General features: G+C 33.5%; 1 protein-coding gene across 1 annotated transcript; it reads left to right on the top strand.

The window, feature by feature from the left end:
- Positions 1-8,871: 8,871 nt before the first annotated feature.
- On the top strand, positions 8,872-17,672 carry LOC149141866 (uncharacterized). The gene is made up of 4 exons (XM_089451355.1): positions 8,872-10,637; positions 10,693-10,992; positions 17,346-17,484; positions 17,598-17,672. The coding sequence occupies exons 1-4, from the start codon at positions 8,872-8,874 to the stop codon at positions 17,670-17,672; spliced, it is 2,280 nt and encodes a 759-aa protein (XP_089307481.1).
- The last annotated feature ends 332 nt before the right edge of the window (positions 17,673-18,004 follow it).

The raw sequence follows: 18,004 nt of genomic DNA, 5'->3' as shown, positions 1-18,004 counted from the left end.
AGGGGGCTTGTATTTCCTTTAGCCATCTCCACCAGACTTTGGCTCCTAGAACTCTGTTAAGAATTCTTGGGTCATGAAGACCTAAGCCTCCATGGGATTTTGGTTTGCATACCCTATCCCATGCCACTAGGGCCCATTTCTTCTTTTCTTCACCTTTCCCCCAGAGGAAATCTCTCTGAGTGTTTCTTATTTTAGTAATTACTCCAGTTGGTGCCGAAATAGCTGATAGCATATAGATAGGGATGGATTGGAGGATAGCCTTAGTTAGAATCAACTTCCCTGCTAGATTTAGGGCTCTATTTGTCCATTTGCTAATCTTATCTTTTAACTTATTTAGAACAGGCTCCCAGATTTCCTTGTGTTGCGGTTTGGCAGTGAGGGGAACTCCCAGGTATTTCGAGGGCAATGACTCTCTTTGAAAGCGAAAAATTCTGGAAAGATTTCTTTGAATCAAAATATCAGTGTTAAAAAAGAAAATCTTTGATTTAGTAAGACTTACCTCTATGCCCGCTGCCATAGCGAACTCACTCAGAATCTTCTTAAATTCTCTGGCTTCCTTGACTGTGGGTGTGCCTTGAAGCATAGTATCATCCACAAATTTCTGATGTGTTACTGAGTCCCCACCTTGAGTGAGTCTCAAACCCTGAATTCTCCCTTCCTCCTTAGCAGCTCTGATTGCTCTCCCTAACCCTTCCATCATTAGAATGAAAAGGAAAGGAGAAAGAGGATCACTTTGTCTGAGACCTCTAGTAGGCTTGAAGGTTTTGGAGGGAGAGCCATTGAGAAGAATTGAACATATGGCAGTGGTAACTAGCACCATGACCCACTTAATCCAATTGTAATCAAAGCCATAGGCTTTGAGAACTACTCTTATATATGACCAGCTAAGTTTATCATAGGCCTTTTCTATGTCCAGCTGAATTATCATCCTTGCCTGTTTATTGGTGTTAAGTGAATGAACCACTTCATGAGCTTGAATTATGTTGTTAAGAATTTGTCTTCCTTCCACATAGCCCATTTGCTCCTCTGACACTAGGGTAGGGAGGAGTGGTTTGAGACGGTTGGCAATTACTTTGGATATTATTTTGTACACCACATTGCATAATGCTATAGGTCTAAATCTGTCTAGAGAGGTGGCCTTTTCTTGTTTGGGGATTAAGGCTATAAAAGATTCATTGAGAGCCTTCAAGACTGTTTTAAATCTTCGAGAGTCTTCCACTACCTCCAGAATATCCTGTTTTACTATCCTCCAACATGTTTTGAAAAAGTCCACATTGAAGCCATCCGGGCCTGGTGCTTTCCCATTGTGCATCTCTGTAATAACTTCCTCAATCTCTTCCTCTGTTACTGGTCTGTTGAGATTGTAATTGTCTTCTCTGGATACCAATTTAGGAATGTACTGAGTGAACCTTTTCGTAAATTGATGTCTATCCACCGTGGTTTCCTCAGCAATTCTCTTAAAATGCTGTACTAGGACCTCTTCCATCTCTTCATGAGTGTTTCTTTCTATTCCATGCTGATATGTAAGTTTCACAATCCTGTTATTGTTTCTATGAGCTATGGTGGATCTGTGAAAGAATTTGGTGTTTCTCTCCCCTTCCTTAATCCATTGTACTCTAGATTTCTGTCTCCAGAATATTTCCTCTTGTAGACATCTGTTTTCCCATTCATGCTGAAGTGACTCTACCATCTCTTTCCTTTCGTTTGTGTAGCCTTCTGTGATAAGAATTTGGTTTAATTCCTTTAGTTTCTTTTCCACTTCTCCTTTAGCTTTGAAGATATTTCCAAATTCCTTTTTATTCCACTCTTTGAGTCTATCTTTAATGTGTTTGAGCCTGCAGTGTAGAAGGAACATCTTTGTACCTTGGAGGTGTAGCTCTTCCTTCCACCATTTTTCAATGTTTGTGAGGAAATCTGAATGTGTGAGCCAAGCATTTTCAAACCTGAAGGGGTTGTTCCTCGGTTTGCCAAAAAGAGAAGCTTCCAATTGAATGGGCCAGTGGTCTGAACCTCCAAAAGGTAGGATGAGCACAGTCAGGCTACTTCCCATGAGAAGAAGTTCCTCTGAGATAATAAATCTGTCTAATTTTGAGGCTACTTGGGAAGAGCCCCCTCTTTTATTATTCCAAGTGAAGATTCCATTGCTGGTTTCCATATCTACCAGTTTCATATTGGTGAGGAAGGAAACTGAATCCCTACCAAGTGTTCTAGTTCCTCCTTTCTTCTCTGTGAGTGATTTTAACATGTTAAAATCGCCTCCTAGAATCCAGGGTAGAGCTGGGTGTCTCTTCTTCATATCCTCCAGTGTTGTGAGGAGTCAAAGTTTGTCCTCCATTGGCTAAGGACCATAGACATTGGTGATCATGTAACATTGCCTGTCACCCACCAGTTGGATAATCAAGGAAAGGTGGTGTCTGGACGCCTCCGCATCAATCACACCAAATTTCTGTGGATCCCATAGAGTGAGAATTCCTCCAGCAGATTTATTTTCCTTAACCTCAAGGTATTCATATCTGTTTAACCATTTTCTATGTTTTTCTCTGATCTTCTCCATTGAGCATTTTGTTTCCTGAATGAATACTATGTCAGATTTTTCCTCTCTGATTCTATTACCTAGATTCCTTTGTTTTCTTCTGCTCCCTAGTCCTCTAATGTTCCAGGTTGTGATTTTCATTGGGGTGGGGTTTTGAAGGAGTAACTGGAAAGGTATTTCATCCTTCCTGAGTCAATCATGAGTTTGCCACACTCCAACAACAGTTCTTTCTGTCTTTTCCTTCCCCTCTTCTTGCCTGGATTTTTTATTAATTTTCCTGTTAATAATCCTATAGAGGAAGTCCCTTTATTTTCTTGGTTATCATGACCTCTTTTGACTCCTGCAGCTGTTTGATGTGACTTATTAAGGAATATTTGTTGTACCTTTTCCACATCCTCTTGAGGTATGGAGTTTATTCCTAGGTTTCCTCCTTGTTCGAGAAACTTTTCCAATTCTAGGTTCTCCCTTTCCAGGATCTCCTGTAAGTCTTGGTCCTCTGTGCCACTTTCACTGGGAGTCATGCCATGGTCTTTTTCTATGTCCATGGTACTCAAAGGGTCCATCGTGTGTTCATTCTGTCCCTATGTGAACTCCATGCTAGTCTCTTTTTCTTTCCCCCTTGCTGCCTGATTCTCTGTGCACTTTTGATCATCTCCATCTACTTCTTTTTCTCCTAAGATCTCGAAACTGTTGTGACTTCTTGTTTTGTTCTCATTCTCAGTAGGGTTCTTTTGTGTCTTCCTTCCCCCTCCTTTTCCTTTTCCTCCTACTTTGGTGAAACCTGTCTGATCTTTCCCTTTGCTGGTGTTTAGGTGTTCCTCCCTTTTATTAAGAGGACAGTCTCTAGATAGGTGCCCATGCTCATGACATTTGTGACATCTGAACAGGATATGCTCATAGTCAACTGTTTGAACCCATTCTTCGTCATAGACTTCTAGAATGACCTCATCTAGAAGGGCTCCTGATAGGTCCATCTCCACACATATACAAGCATAGGAGGTATATTTTCCTCGTAGGGTTGCCTCAGAAATCTTTAAGAAATGACCTAATTTATTGCCTATAGCTTTTAAAGACTCTGGCAACCAGTAATCTAAAGGTAAGGAGTAGAGTCTAATCCATACCGGTACCGAAGTGAAGGTTTCTCGTTCTGGCACAAAGTTCATTGTCCAAGGCTGCATATAGAGACCAGCAGCTGCAAAGAAGTATGGTCCTCCTTCAAAAATCTTGTCTCTATCCTCCATGCTCGTGAACACCACTGTAAAAAAACCTTTGGATCCTAGATGTATATTTAACTCTCCCTTTGGTTTCCAGTTGTATTTTATCCAAGTGTACAACGCTTTCTCTGACGACCAGATTCCCATAAACTTGCATATAATGGCATAGTTAGCCATGTGATCCCTGTGCTCTTGCAGAGCTGGATCATTCAATAAAACCTGCGGTTTAGTTATGGTCTTGGGTTTACAGGGCCCCATCTTGGTTCTATTCTCTGTTCCCTGACCTCTGTCTTCCGCTTTCTCCTCCTGTCGGTCTTCCTCGTGGGTCCCTTGTTCTGCATGGGTTTTGCTGCCTTCCGCCTTCTGATTCTCAGTGTTTTTTGTCTTGTCCTCCAAGGAATGTGGAGGCTTGTTCTTATTCCCTACTCTTCCTATGTTTGAAACCACATTGTTGTATCAGGGAGTGGAGCTCCCTCCTCCCTGTGTGTAAGGCCTTCGTGACTCGGGCAGGCACGCGACGGGCGGGCGCTCCTTGCACGACGGGCGGGTGCTCCGTGCACGACGAGGCGACGGACGATGCGACGGGCGGGCGCTCTTATGCGACGATCATCCGACACTTGTGCGACGATATGCGACGATATGTGGAGCACGAACACTTAGTGCGAAAATGAAAGGAGAGCGAAAGGCTTTATACCACGATTTGGTGAGGCTTGCACGATGGGCAAAGCCGACTTGTATTTGATGTTATATGGGCGTTATAACATGGTTTATGGGGTCGGCCTTAAGGCTGACACCCCTTCACAATTGGGCAAGCATGCGTATATATACATGAACGCAGAGCTCATTTGGTTCATCAATCAACAACTTCGAATCTCTCTTCTACGACTTGGATAGGGGTAAAAGGGAAGGCACAGAAGTAGAGTAGAGTGCGCATATCTCATGCGCTCTACCGTAGAAGTGCGCAGTTTTACCGGGAGTCGAGTGTAGGTGTAGAGGTACGGGTTTGAGGTGGATTGTGCAGAACTTAAAGGAGGAGTTCTTGGTGTCTCGGGTGAGCACCCTCCTACCGTATGAGGTTGGCACATATGTTGTAAAGGCTATCTTTGCCTTGATTGTAAATATTTCTAAGTATAGACTTGGAGTTTTGCCAAGTATACTTGATGATGTATTATTGAAGAACTGTTATAATATATTATTGTCGGGCAGACTTTACCGGGAGTTGCCCCTCCCTTTATACTTGTGTGCAATTGTTATTGTTCTTGGGTAATTGCATTTGGATAATGAATGAGTATGGGCTTCATTAAGTATAAAGGGTAAATGCATTTTACTTGGTTGCGAAACACAAACTAAGTAAGGACAAGTGAATTAAGCGTAGTCCATGTGCACGAGTATTGTTAAAAAGAAAGTGTTCGGTGGTGCCGCACCTCGCCGGCACGGTTGAAAGACCACCGTAGGCTCGGGGGCGTGACACTGTGCCTCCATGGTTATCTGTTATCCTCTGTCGCTCTGTTTGTTGAACCCTAGAACTTCAGTCGCCTCCTCCTCCCATTTATGTAAGTAAATTCATGTTACCTAACCGTTCAAGATTTGTCCTTGGCATAGATCATATGGTGCTTTTCTTAATTTGGTATCTTCCATAAAGGTAGATATTTCATATCTTTATAACATAAAATGACTTAAAAAAATTTAATGTCAATGTTATAGCATCACTCTAAATATGACATTTGTAGTTAATTTGCAAAGTGAATTTCTAATTAATATGTAAATTGAAGAGTTCAAACTTTTACATGGTAAAAATATTATTAAAATAATTTATTTATAATGTTGATTAATTTAATATATTTATTATACAATTTTAATTTAAAATAATAAAATAAATTACATTAAAGTATTAAGTGCGTTGTATTTTACAATCCACATTATTATTGTTTTGATTTTTTAAAGTGAGAGTAATTAGAATTATTTAAATAATTCACAAAAGTCATTTTTAAATTTTTATTTTTTTTAATCCATTTATCATTATTTTTTTTTATCTTTATCTGCAATATTAAATTTGTATCTTTATATAACTTTTAAATATTTTTAATAACAAGATCATTATTAATATCTTAATTATATTTATTTTTATTTAAACTAAGCGATAGATACTCGCTACTATGTAGTTTGTTATAATTACCAAGTTGATGCAAAGTTGACATACGTAGAAGTTGAACACTAAAACAAGTTAGAGCCAAATTTATTGTAAAAGTAAAGTCACCAAACTGAATCAAACTCAACTTAATAAATTTATTGAATTACCAAATCTGATTTCAAAGTCAACCCAATGAGAGTCACACAAATCAATGTTTGATTATTATTGAATTACTAAGTTTGATTTCAAAGTTAATGTTTTTATACAATAGACCTTACATGCTAAACCATTAATAATAGAAAAAGTTAATAATTATTGAATAACTAAGTTTGATTTCAAAGTTAATGTTTTTATACAATTGTCGATTTTACATGCTAAACTATTAATAACAAATTTAATATGCAATGTCGGCTTAGTACCTGCTTCTTATGCAAAAAGTAATTAATAGTAAAATAATCCCCATAAAAATAATTATAAAATAATATAATATAAAGTTAATACATGAAACATTAAAATGGTCACCTACATTATTACAATTCTATACGCTACAATATGAAATTAATTATTAAATATATATTATCTATATATTAAAAAAAAAAACTTTCGTTTCATATATTCCTATATATACACAAAAACATATTTTTCAAAAAAATATCATTTTTTAACCATCTAACAAAATTAAAAATAATATAAATTATAAAAATCACATTTCAAATTAATGTAATTATAAATTCCAATTTTTTATAAACCCTACGAATAGTATATAGAAATATAATATTTTCTAAACTTCTCACATTTCTATTGAATGTCAAAAATCGTCTTTGAATTTGAATTTACCCAAGTAGGATTGAAATTTTAATAATTTTAATATAATTAAAAAATTATTAAAATGGATTGAAAAATATACCCATAAAAAAATTAAATAATTAAACTATATTTTTTTGTCAAAAGATAAATAAAAAATATACATAAAAATAAAATAAATGGTGACAATTTTGAGTTAAGAAAATTCATAATGCGATATATTATATGATACATTTTCCATAAAACCTATATTTATGGGACAAATTTCGCCATCTATAAAATCATAAACAAACGAACATAAATGACCATATTTTTGACAAGCTAATCTTAGTATGTTACCAATATGATTTAAAAAAATTAAACGAGATTTAAATAATTCATTAAATTAAATTATTTGGTGTAATATAAATATGTTGCAATTAATGACATAAATAAGGTTTAACACTTCGCAAGTAAAAATATTTCTTAATTTTTTAGTTTTTAATATATATTTTTATGCCTAACAATTTATTTCGAAACCCCATAAAATTAGTCATTCATTTTACATTAGCCAATTGAAAAAAAAGTAATAAATATTTTAAGAAATTGAAAATTGTTTTTAAATTTTTAAAATATATAGCTTAATATTTTATTTTTTCAAAATCTTTATAAATTTTATAGAATTTGTTTAAAAATTGCAAGATTAATTGAAAATAAGAGTTTTTTTTACTAAAACAAAAACAATATAACTTGCCTTTGATAGGTATAATAAAAAATTTATAGATATCTTTAATAGATATAATAAAAAAATTTATAAATAATGAGTGTCATATAATAATCCAAGTTAGTTTTTTTCAATTTCTTTTTCTTTATTTTTCTTTTCTTTAACAAAGTGATTTATCCTTCAATTTAAAGACAAGGGTAAGACATTTTATAAAAAAAGTAATTTATATTTTAAGAAATTGAAAATTGTTTTTAAATTTTCAAAATATTTAGCTTAATATTTTATTTTTTCAAAACCTTTATAAATTTTATGGAATTTGTTTAAAAATTGCAAGATTAATTGAAAATAAGAGTTTTTTTTACTAAAACAAAAACAATATTACTTCCCTTTGATAGGTATAATAAAAAAATTTATAGATGTCTTTAATAGGTATAATAAAAAAAGTTATAAATAATGAGTGTCGTATAACAATCCAAGTTAGTTTTTTTCAATTTCTTTTTCTTTATTTTTCTTTTCTTTAACAAAGTGATTTATCCTTGAATTTAAAGACAAGGGTAAGACATTTTATAAGGGGCTCAAGGTAGTATAACAAATAATGCTCAAGTCATGGGGCATTTGCAAGAATAGAACTTGGGTGGAAAGGATAATAATAGTTCCACCCAACCACCCAAGATAAATTTAGATATGACCTAATAAATAGGAATGTTGTTTTGATTTGTATCAAAAACCAAAATACTCTACAAAGAGAAAATATACTACCATACATTAAAGGAATTTTGAGGTAAACATTAGGCCTCAAAACAAAAAACGTACTAACAAAATCAACTTTAAAAGAACCAATGGAATTTAAGATGAAGATGTCATTCCTAGAGGTAAATATTTTTGGAGGTTAATTTTTTTTTTGAAATTGCATTTCTACTCATCTCCTTATAGGTTTTACTAAAATGTGAAGTATAGGCACTTGTTAAATGCAAAATTAAATTCAATATCCAATGAGTACCCACTCTATACATTTTTTAGTAGACCTGAGAAAAAATGAAAATACATGAAAAAAAATTGTTCATTTTTCATGTATGCATTTTCAATTTTTTTCTTGGTGCTGGCCTACTAAAAAATGTGCAGAGTGGGTACTCATTGAATATAGAGTAAACCTATAAGAAGATATGTAAAAAATGCAATTAAAAAGAAAAGAAAAATTATTTCATTTTTTTTTAAATTTGTAAATCTTGTTTTATTATTTTCACTATAATTTTGTTATTTTTCCTTGAACCTCAAAATTCCACGTATGTATGTATGTATATGTATATGTATATGTATATGTATATATATATATTCCCGGATGTCTGGAAGCATACATTCGGCCACTTCCTCTACCTTCATAGCTCTAATTCCAAAAAAGAACAAGTCTGAATCCTTTCACGACTTTAGGCCTATATCGCTCTGCAACATCATGTTCAAATTAACCTCAAAAATCATTGCGGAAAGAATGAAGCCTATTCTAAATTCCTTCATTTCTGGGGACCAACATGCGTTCTTAAAGGGTCGTATTATCTTGGATGTTGTTGCCATGACTCAGGAAAGTCTGTTTTCAATGCTGACAAAGAATTTGGATGCGGCTATCCTTAAGATTGATTTGCAAAAAGCCTATGATTGTGTAGATTGGGGCTTTTTAAGAATTCTGCTGGCAAAAATTGGACTGAAGTCACAAAGTGTCAATTGGGTCATGTCCTGTGTTGAGAACGTCAGATATTCAGTGATTGTAAATGGACTTCCTTCGTCTTTCTTCCAAGCGGAGAGAGGACTCCGACAGGGATGTCCCCTTTCCCCACTGCTCTTCATTCTGGTAATGAACTCTCTCAGTTTGCAGATAAATAAAGCAGTTGAAGACAAGAGATGCCGCCCGGTAAAGATTTGTAAGGATGTCTCCCTCTCTCATAATCTCTTTGTTGACGATGTCCTCATCTTTGCTATGCTTTGTAAGGTCTCCTGGGCATGCATAAATGATATTCTTTCAAAATTTCAGAAAGCTACAGGTCTGTTTATCAATAAGGAAAAATCCTCTTTGTTTCATAACGATTCAAATATGGAAATCGTTCACTGGATATCTGAATTGATGGGCATTGCTCCTTTTTCAATTAAGCAAGGGTTTAAATACTTGGGCTTCACCTTAAAGGCAAAAGGAAACTCCAAAAGGGATTGGCAATGGCTACTGGACCGGTTTTATAAAAAGATCTCAGGATGGGAGTTTAAATTTCTTTCTCTGGCTGGCAGATTCATCTTAGTACAGGCCGTCCTTTCCCAACTTTCAGTCTACTGGGCTCATATCTTCTTTCTTCCTGCCAGCATTATAAACCAAATGAACAGATTGATTGCTAATTTCCTCTGGGGAGGACATGCTTTTCAGAACAAAATTCATCTTGTCAAAATGGCTTCTATATCAAAACCAAAATGGGCTGGTGGATGGGGCCTTTTAGATATGCGCACTTTCGGGAAAGCCCTCCTCTGTAAGTCTTTTCATAGAGGAATTTTTGGCGACGGGCCATGGAGTAAGATTATTAAGGCAAAATATTTAAAAGGCAAGAGTATAGAATTCTGGTACAGGAGGCGGTCCATTGGCATCAGGAGTGGTTCGACGATTTGGCAAAGTCTCAGGAAGGTCCATCCTTTCTTCATGGAGAATCTTCGCTGGAAACTCTGCTCGGGAACTAGTATGTTTATTGGTTATGATTCTATTTCATGCGCCCGGGAGTTCTCGTTCCCTTCTCCGTTGGTCTACAATCTACACAGGTTGGGATGTTTTACATGGGACAAGCTGATAAAAGAATGGTCTGGTTCTTCCCCGGTTTGGTATGATGGGGAGGATCTGCATTTGCCCCAATCGATGCTCCCTCTCTGGAATTCGGTAAAAGCGAGCCTTTGTAGTATGGGGATTATTCGATCGGGATCAAAGGATCTTCTGGTTTGGTCTCTCAAAAAATCAAACCAGCCTGTGAGCGTAAAGCATATTTATGCAGATATGATCTCTGTCAGTGCAAGGAGTCCTCATCCGCTGTTTCCTCCACGTCTTTGGAAGGCTGCATGTCCTCTCAAAATGATTATTTTCTCTTGGCTGCTATTTGGGAACAAAAATCTTACATGGGAGGTTCTTCAAAGGAAAAGATGGCAGGGTCCGAGCCGATGTGCTATGTGCCTCAATGAAGCGGAATCTAATCTGCATATGTTCTTTCAATGTGCCTCGTCCCTTTATATCTGGTATGAGCTGTCTTTATATTTTGGTTTTCCTTACATTATCTTTTCTTCTGTTCAGGATGCTTTTATATGGTGGAGTAGGCAATCCTCATCTTGGAGATCGTTGTTTATCATTTCCTGTTGGTTCTTGTGGAACTGGAGGAATGCACAAATTTTCCAAGGTTCTAAGGAACCCCTTCATGCTATTCTTCAGCGTATTCAGGCATGCCATGAATCCTTTCATCAAAATGACTCTCTGCCAAAGGCGCCTGCTATATGATTCTGAGGGTTTTTGCTCCTGCAAGATGGTTTCAGTATTTCTGGATCTCTGTTCCAAGGCTGGGCCGACTGCTCCTATTTTCTTATGTGCTAATTGTATGTAATCTTTTAATAGGGTTGTTTCTTCAAATGATCGTATAATCTGTTAGCATCTTTGGTCAAGCGGGCTTTGTAGATGGGATGTATATGTTTTCCCTTTTTAGATATGGAAGATTCGGACTATCTGTATCCAATTTTTGCAAAGGTTGCTGGGCTTTTGGCTCAATCCAACAGCTTATGTATTGAAGATCTTTATATTTTCTTAATATAAATCTATGATGGTTTTTTTCTCTGAAAAACTAATAGAAATAACCATTTCATAAAATACAAAATTCAAAAACAATAATGCCCTAGAAAATCATTTCATGAATTCAAATATTAAAACAATAACACATGCCTAGTAATTTAGGTTATTAGAAATAAGTAGTTCATGAATTTATGGTAAATAATATAACATTAGTGTGGTGAATAAGACCCTTGAATAATAACACTAATGTCGAAATTATGTGCCCCAGAATTGGCCATTTCACAAATTCATATAATATAATAATAACATCGGCTTGGTAAATTAGTAAGTTATAAACTAGAATAACTAAATTAAGCCGTAGTAATTCATATAATATAATAATAGCGTTGAGTTGGTAAATTAGTCAGTTATAAACCAGATTTTCATGATTTATCATAGAGAATAATGTAGATATGGAAATTAAGTCAAATAAAAACGAAACTCTTTTTATTATACTTGCCAATGGCAAATTATATTGTTTTTATTTCTATTAAATTTTTTTTGTTTTTGTGAGAGATTTTCCAGTGAAAATTACATGGAGTGCCATTTGTCGACGCGTTTCAAACCAACTAGTGTGGTTCATCGTCAGGACCTAACGATGAACCACACTAGTTGGTTTTCATCGTCAGGACCTAACGATGAACCACACTAGTTGGTTCGAAATGCGTCGACAAATGGTACTCCATGTGATTTTGGCCGAAAAATCTCTCACAATCTTGATATGGATTACAGAACCCTGAACTCTTTAATTATATTGTTTTTATTTCTACTCAAAAATCGTTGATCTTTTTATTTTTCAATCTTTTCTCGAAAATTTTATAAAGTTAATGAAAAATTATTATATTAAAGTAATTTTTTAAAAAATAAAAATATTTTTAAAATTTTTGAAATTCAATTTTTTTTCATGGATTAAAACAAAAATTTTGATTATTTTATAAACTTTATTTCTGAATAGTCAGAAATAAAAAATAAATATAAATTTAAAAAAATACAAAAACTTGACACTTGTATTATAATTATTACATTTTGTACCGAGGTTTAAAAAAAAAACACACAAAAACAAACTCCCAACACCAAATGTCCATAATTATCTAATAATATCAAATAAATATATGGTGATTTGACACCTGCACGGTTGGCTGGCACATTTATAAACATTACTCTTAGCCTCCTTTTTCGAGAAATACTGCTATGCGTACGGAGAAATGCACATTTTTGTTATTGTGAGTGTATAGTAAAATCTGATGGAAGGAGGACAACTTTACTAGCCCACACCAAAGGAGAAACACATCATGCAGGTAAAGTCAACAATTTTCAATTCATAGAATTTCCATACATTCCAGTAATCCACCTAAACCTAGACATTATGTCATTTCTTGTTATTTTGCCTTTTGGTAGATTTTTCTTTGTTTGATATAATTCTTATACTGAAACATACATGACCGGGTTAATGGACAGTGGAGGCGCAAAGAAAGAACACTTTTCACTTTACCGTTTACGTTAATGAAAATTTAATAAAATGTAATCTAAAACATATTTAATAAAATGTAATCTAACCTAAAAATCAAATAAATAAAAAAAAGTTATAATTGATGTTGTTTGTAATTTTATTAATGTGATTCTAATAACGTGAAAGTATAAATCAATAAATTATGGAAAGTGTTAAGAATATTTTTTCTTATTAATAGAGGTAGTCATGTATTTAAGTATAAGAAATATATTTTTAGAAAGATATTTTTAAAAATTGTTAATTCAAGTATTTAAGTTAATAGGCAGGTATATTTTGCAAAGAAAAGAAAGCTTTTATTTTGGAATGGAAAAAAAGCTTTTAGATTAAAGAGTGTAATGCATTTAATTATTATCCTTCATTTTAATTATGACCATCCAATTTTAAACTTTAATATAATTAATAACCTCACTTTAAACAAGTTGTCGCAACATTGCCTCAACCCAAAAGTGACATGCATCAACACCCCATAGAGAGATGGGTTAAAACTAGCATTGTCTCTACCCTAAAATGACATGCAAGACACTCCCCATCAAGAAGAGGATAATGGACACAAATGGGTTAAAACAAGCATTGAAGCCACTTCAGATATTGTTGTTGCTACCAAGAGGGTTATCAAGAGGGTTAATGCTATAGTTGATCAACTTTTATAGAAATAAGACTGCTTAGAATTTCCCATGATGAGAGAATTAAAACCTCCTAACATTCCCAGTTGGGTTCTTCAAATTGTTCACCAATGTTAATTGTCTACTCTTCATCTTTAAACTGATCAATTCATACTGATAAATTGAAATTCATGTCAATCCTCTATTTTGTCTAGCTTTATACCACTTTTTGCTCAAAATTATTATACATATCCCAGTGGGTTAGTAAAAAGTCAAAACTGAGATTCCACTTTGATTGCATTATAAATATTATAATTTGATTTGAAAATAATTTTATGACTTTTTTATTATTATTATCTATTTATATAAAGTTAAATAGATAAAGTTTCAGATATTCTTTTTATAATAAGAATAATTAGAAATTAATAAAAATTTAATAAATACTATTTTTATAAAGCTTAAATCATGATAAAAATTATAAATATATAAAATAGTTTCTTTATTACACAATACATTTCAAAAATATTTAAATTAATTCATTTTAAAATAATAAAATTTTAATTAAATTAAAACGTTATATTTGATTTGAAATATTTTTATAATTTTTATTTATTTGATTTGAAAATAATTTTATAACATATATTTTTGTTATTAATTTATATAAAGTTTCAGATTTCAAATAAATTACTTAAGAAAAATAGTACACACATCAAATCTAATTATATTTAATAGTTGTATAATATTTTATTTAATTTTTCTATTAAAAAAAATAAAAATCTTAAAAGTACTAGTCATTTCTTTCCTGTTATATTAAATATTAGACTGAGACATAAGGTTCAAATACAATGTTTTTGCCCTAGCCCGACTTAGCGATGATAAAATGTACGATTGCTTTGAAGAGAGTATCAAGATTTTCTTTCTAGAAAAAAAAAACCCATGGGCTTCAAACACAAAACAATTACACGAATTTTGAATGTGTGGCCTGCATAACAACGCGTGACATCAACTCTGAGATTTTATTTTTTCGATATTTATTATAATTCTAACTTTTTAAATCGTGAGCAATTTTAAAATATTTATTATATTATTGTTAATGTAATTGGAAAGAAATAAGAGATATTTATAATATTTTAAAAAATATTAAAATAAAAATTTAATAATTTAATATTTTTTTTAATAATTAATTAAAAATATTAGTTGATTTTATTTCTCTAATACTAACATTAATTTTTTAATGTAAGTATGTATTGGCCAAAAATTTATTCAATATTTTTTTAAATCAATTAAAAATATTAGTTGAAAGTTCAATTTTTAGGAACACTAATAACATATAAAAGAGAATATATACTAACAATCATACCTAATTTCATTTCTTTAATTATATATTTGTCAAAAAATTGTTGTTTTTATTTAAAAAATACTAATAAATTTATGATTTGAATATTATATTATGAATATAGATTTGGAATGTTAATTGTAATGTGAAAAAACTTACACTCACAATGAAATTGAATACTTATAAAATGTGAAATATGAAGGATACCATACCTATGTTCTTCCACCCTTATTTCAATGTAGATGTTCAATAATGGCAATCACACCATATTTCTCATATCATATTTCTTATATCATTCATCTCTACTTTAATTTAATTTATTTTTAATCTATAGATTTTAACATTTTATTTACAAAACAACTTCATTTACCATAATAGTTCTATGCATACTATCAATATAAAAGTTGATTTGCTTCTCATAATCATCTATCAATTACTTAACTTCTACTATCAATTACTTTTAGCAGAAAGTTTGCTTCTTATAATAACTTCTACTATAAATTACTTTTTGCAAAAAAGATAAAAATTACTGCATATTACACGTATGCACTTACTTGTTTATGCAAAAATTACACTTATTTATTTGTGCAAAACTTAAGATCCATCCTATGAACACTATTATGCCCATGCCTAACAACATGTTCCACTTGCTATCTCTTCATTATTTAACATGAATGACTTTCGATTTAGAAAGAACATATTAACCTGATTCTTTTCCAGCCAATATGGGATGCTAATGGAGTCATCCTCACCTTAAGTCATTAAATTGTTTTCTTTAGTTTAGGATGGTAAAAAATGCATATCTCCCAATTGTAAACAAATTATCATGGTTTTGTTTTAATGCAAGCATCTAAACAATAAACTTGCTCATTGTGTATTTTAGTTGGAGAAACACCAACAAAAAGAGGGATCCCACCCAATGTTTTACATGTTTTGATGAGTGCATATAGTGGAGTCACCATTGATCTGTAGTTGCACAATGGAAAAGAAAAAGTAACAAGCACGGTCTATTTAAGATTGTTCTAACTATATAATACAATTGACAATCTCTTTTCCTCCTTTCTCTTTCCCTTTGGTCTTTTTGTTTTTGGTTTCATAGGGTCGACTTTCTTTTTCCCTTTCCCCTTGTCTTATCTTGTATCTATAGATAAGAATTTCTTCCTTTTTCCTCACTTCACTTGTGACCTCCAAGATGAATCCAATCGAGGATTCCAAATGTCTATGAATTTGAAGAGGGATGTTGTGATTAATACTCCAAGAAATCTACAATCAAACAATTCTCGAGTGATTAAACATTTAAAAATGTGCCTATCCATTATATTCTTTAGGATATTCTATAACTAAAATTACAATATATGGTTTACAATACTATTAATTTATCCATTATTTAGTGTCCTCTACTAAATTGGATTGTCCCACTATTCTTCCTTTAGTCTTTAATCCTACCTAGTCGTTAAAATTGATGGGTATTTACATGTATTCACTTTTTTAACAGTCATTTACTGACATTTTTTAAATTTTAAAATCATTAATGACACTTAATTAAAATTTTAAAACATCAATTTGATTTGATGGGTATTTACCTGTATTCACTTTTTTAACCGTCATTTACTGGCATTTTTTAAATTTGCACATCATTAATGAGATTTACTTAATTTTTTAAAACATCAATTTGATGGGTATATTTAAAATTTACCCCATATATATATATATATATGGAATTCCCATTGCTAAGTACCTTGCCAGTTGGGATGTGGTCACCGGGTCAAATATCCTCGATGCCCTTGGGGTTAGGCCTTGCTTGTTTGGTTGGGTGGGTAGATCCCTTTGAGTTGATCTCCCTAGATTTTTCCAGTAGATCCATTTGGGTTCATCTCCCTTGATTTTTCCCGTAGATCCCTTCGGGTTGATCTCCCTAGATTTTTCCCGTAGTTTTCCTGTAGATCCCTTCGGGTTGATCTCCCCGGATTTTTCTTGTAGATCCCTTTGGGTTGATCTCCTTGGATTTTTGCCGTAGATCCTTTAGGGTTGATCTCCTTGGATTGGATTTTTCCCATAGATCCCTTCAAGTTGATCTCCTTGGATTCTTCCCGTAGTTTTCCCATAGTTTTCCCGTGGATGTAGCGGCCACCCAGTATATCTGTGAATCACCATATATATATATATATATATATATATATATATATATATATATATATATATATCCACTTTATTGATTTTTCAGAATTAGGTTGATCTCCCTGGATTTTTGTGTGGATGTAGCGGCCACCCAGTGTGAACCACCATATATATATATATATATATATATATATATATATATATATATAGATATATATATATATGTCCACTTTATTGATTTTCCAGAGATTTGTAATTCCTTGTTATGTTATGTAAACATTTTGACACAGTAAAATAAAATTAATTAACCTTTGGTTGATCTCCCTGGTTAACCACCCTTAATATATATAGATATATCGATATCCATTTTATTGTTAGAATAATGCTAATGCAGAAATGGTTAGTTATGAAGCAGTTGAAATAGAAGTAGTTATGAGCAGTTGAACAGGAATCGGTTGTGAGTAGTTAGGAATTAGTTAGGTGTTATTCCTATATAAGCATGATGTAATTGAGTAAAGGAATGAATGAAATTTGTGGTTTTCTGTTTTTAATTTGGTATCAGAGCTCAGGGTTTAAGCTGGGGTGAGAGGGCAGGTGAGGAAGGCGTGTTGTTTGTGCCACCTGCGTGGAGCCCAGCAGAACCGGTCTTCTTTGCTGCGTGTGAGTTTGTTGGGGCAGCATCTTTTCAGAACCGCTTGCTGGTGAGTGCTGTCGAAGTCCGTTGAGAGAACTCAGAACCGCTTGTTGCTAGTGGACGCACTGTTGTTGGTGCGGTGCTGTCGAGAACGGGCACTGTTGTGCGTATGTGCGGTAGAAGTTGAAGGAGCCTAGAAGGAGTGCTGTCGAGACGGAGCAGTGGTGCATTTGTGTGCCGAGGATTGCTCTGTAAGTTTACTGTTGTGTTAACGGAACTCGATTGCTGTGTAAGCTTTGTGTGCCGAGGATTGCTGTGTAAGTTTGCTGTTGTGTTAACGGAACTCGATTGCTGTGTAAGCTTTCTGTTTTAATTAAGCCGTGGCTGTGTGTTGGCGTGTGGAACGTGTTGGCGTGTGGAACCTGAGCCGTGAGGCGGAGTGTTGGTGTGTGAAGCCGAGTTGCGCTGCGTGTTGGTGCAGCGTGAGAGCCGTGAGAAGCTGAGAGCCGTTGTGCGTGTAGAAGCCGTTGGTATCCGTGTTGTGTTAGTGGTGAACCCGTTGTGCAGAGAGCTGCGTGGAGGTGTGC

This window comes from Pinus tabuliformis, chromosome X (genome assembly GCF_031772625.1).
Source record: "Pinus tabuliformis cultivar Carrire ecotype Pingquan chromosome X, CPIR1, whole genome shotgun sequence".
In the NCBI taxonomy this organism is placed as follows: domain Eukaryota; kingdom Viridiplantae; phylum Streptophyta; class Pinopsida; order Pinales; family Pinaceae; genus Pinus; species Pinus tabuliformis.
Note: the sequence above shows the minus strand (reverse complement) of the source record. Positions and strands in the feature narration are given on the sequence as shown.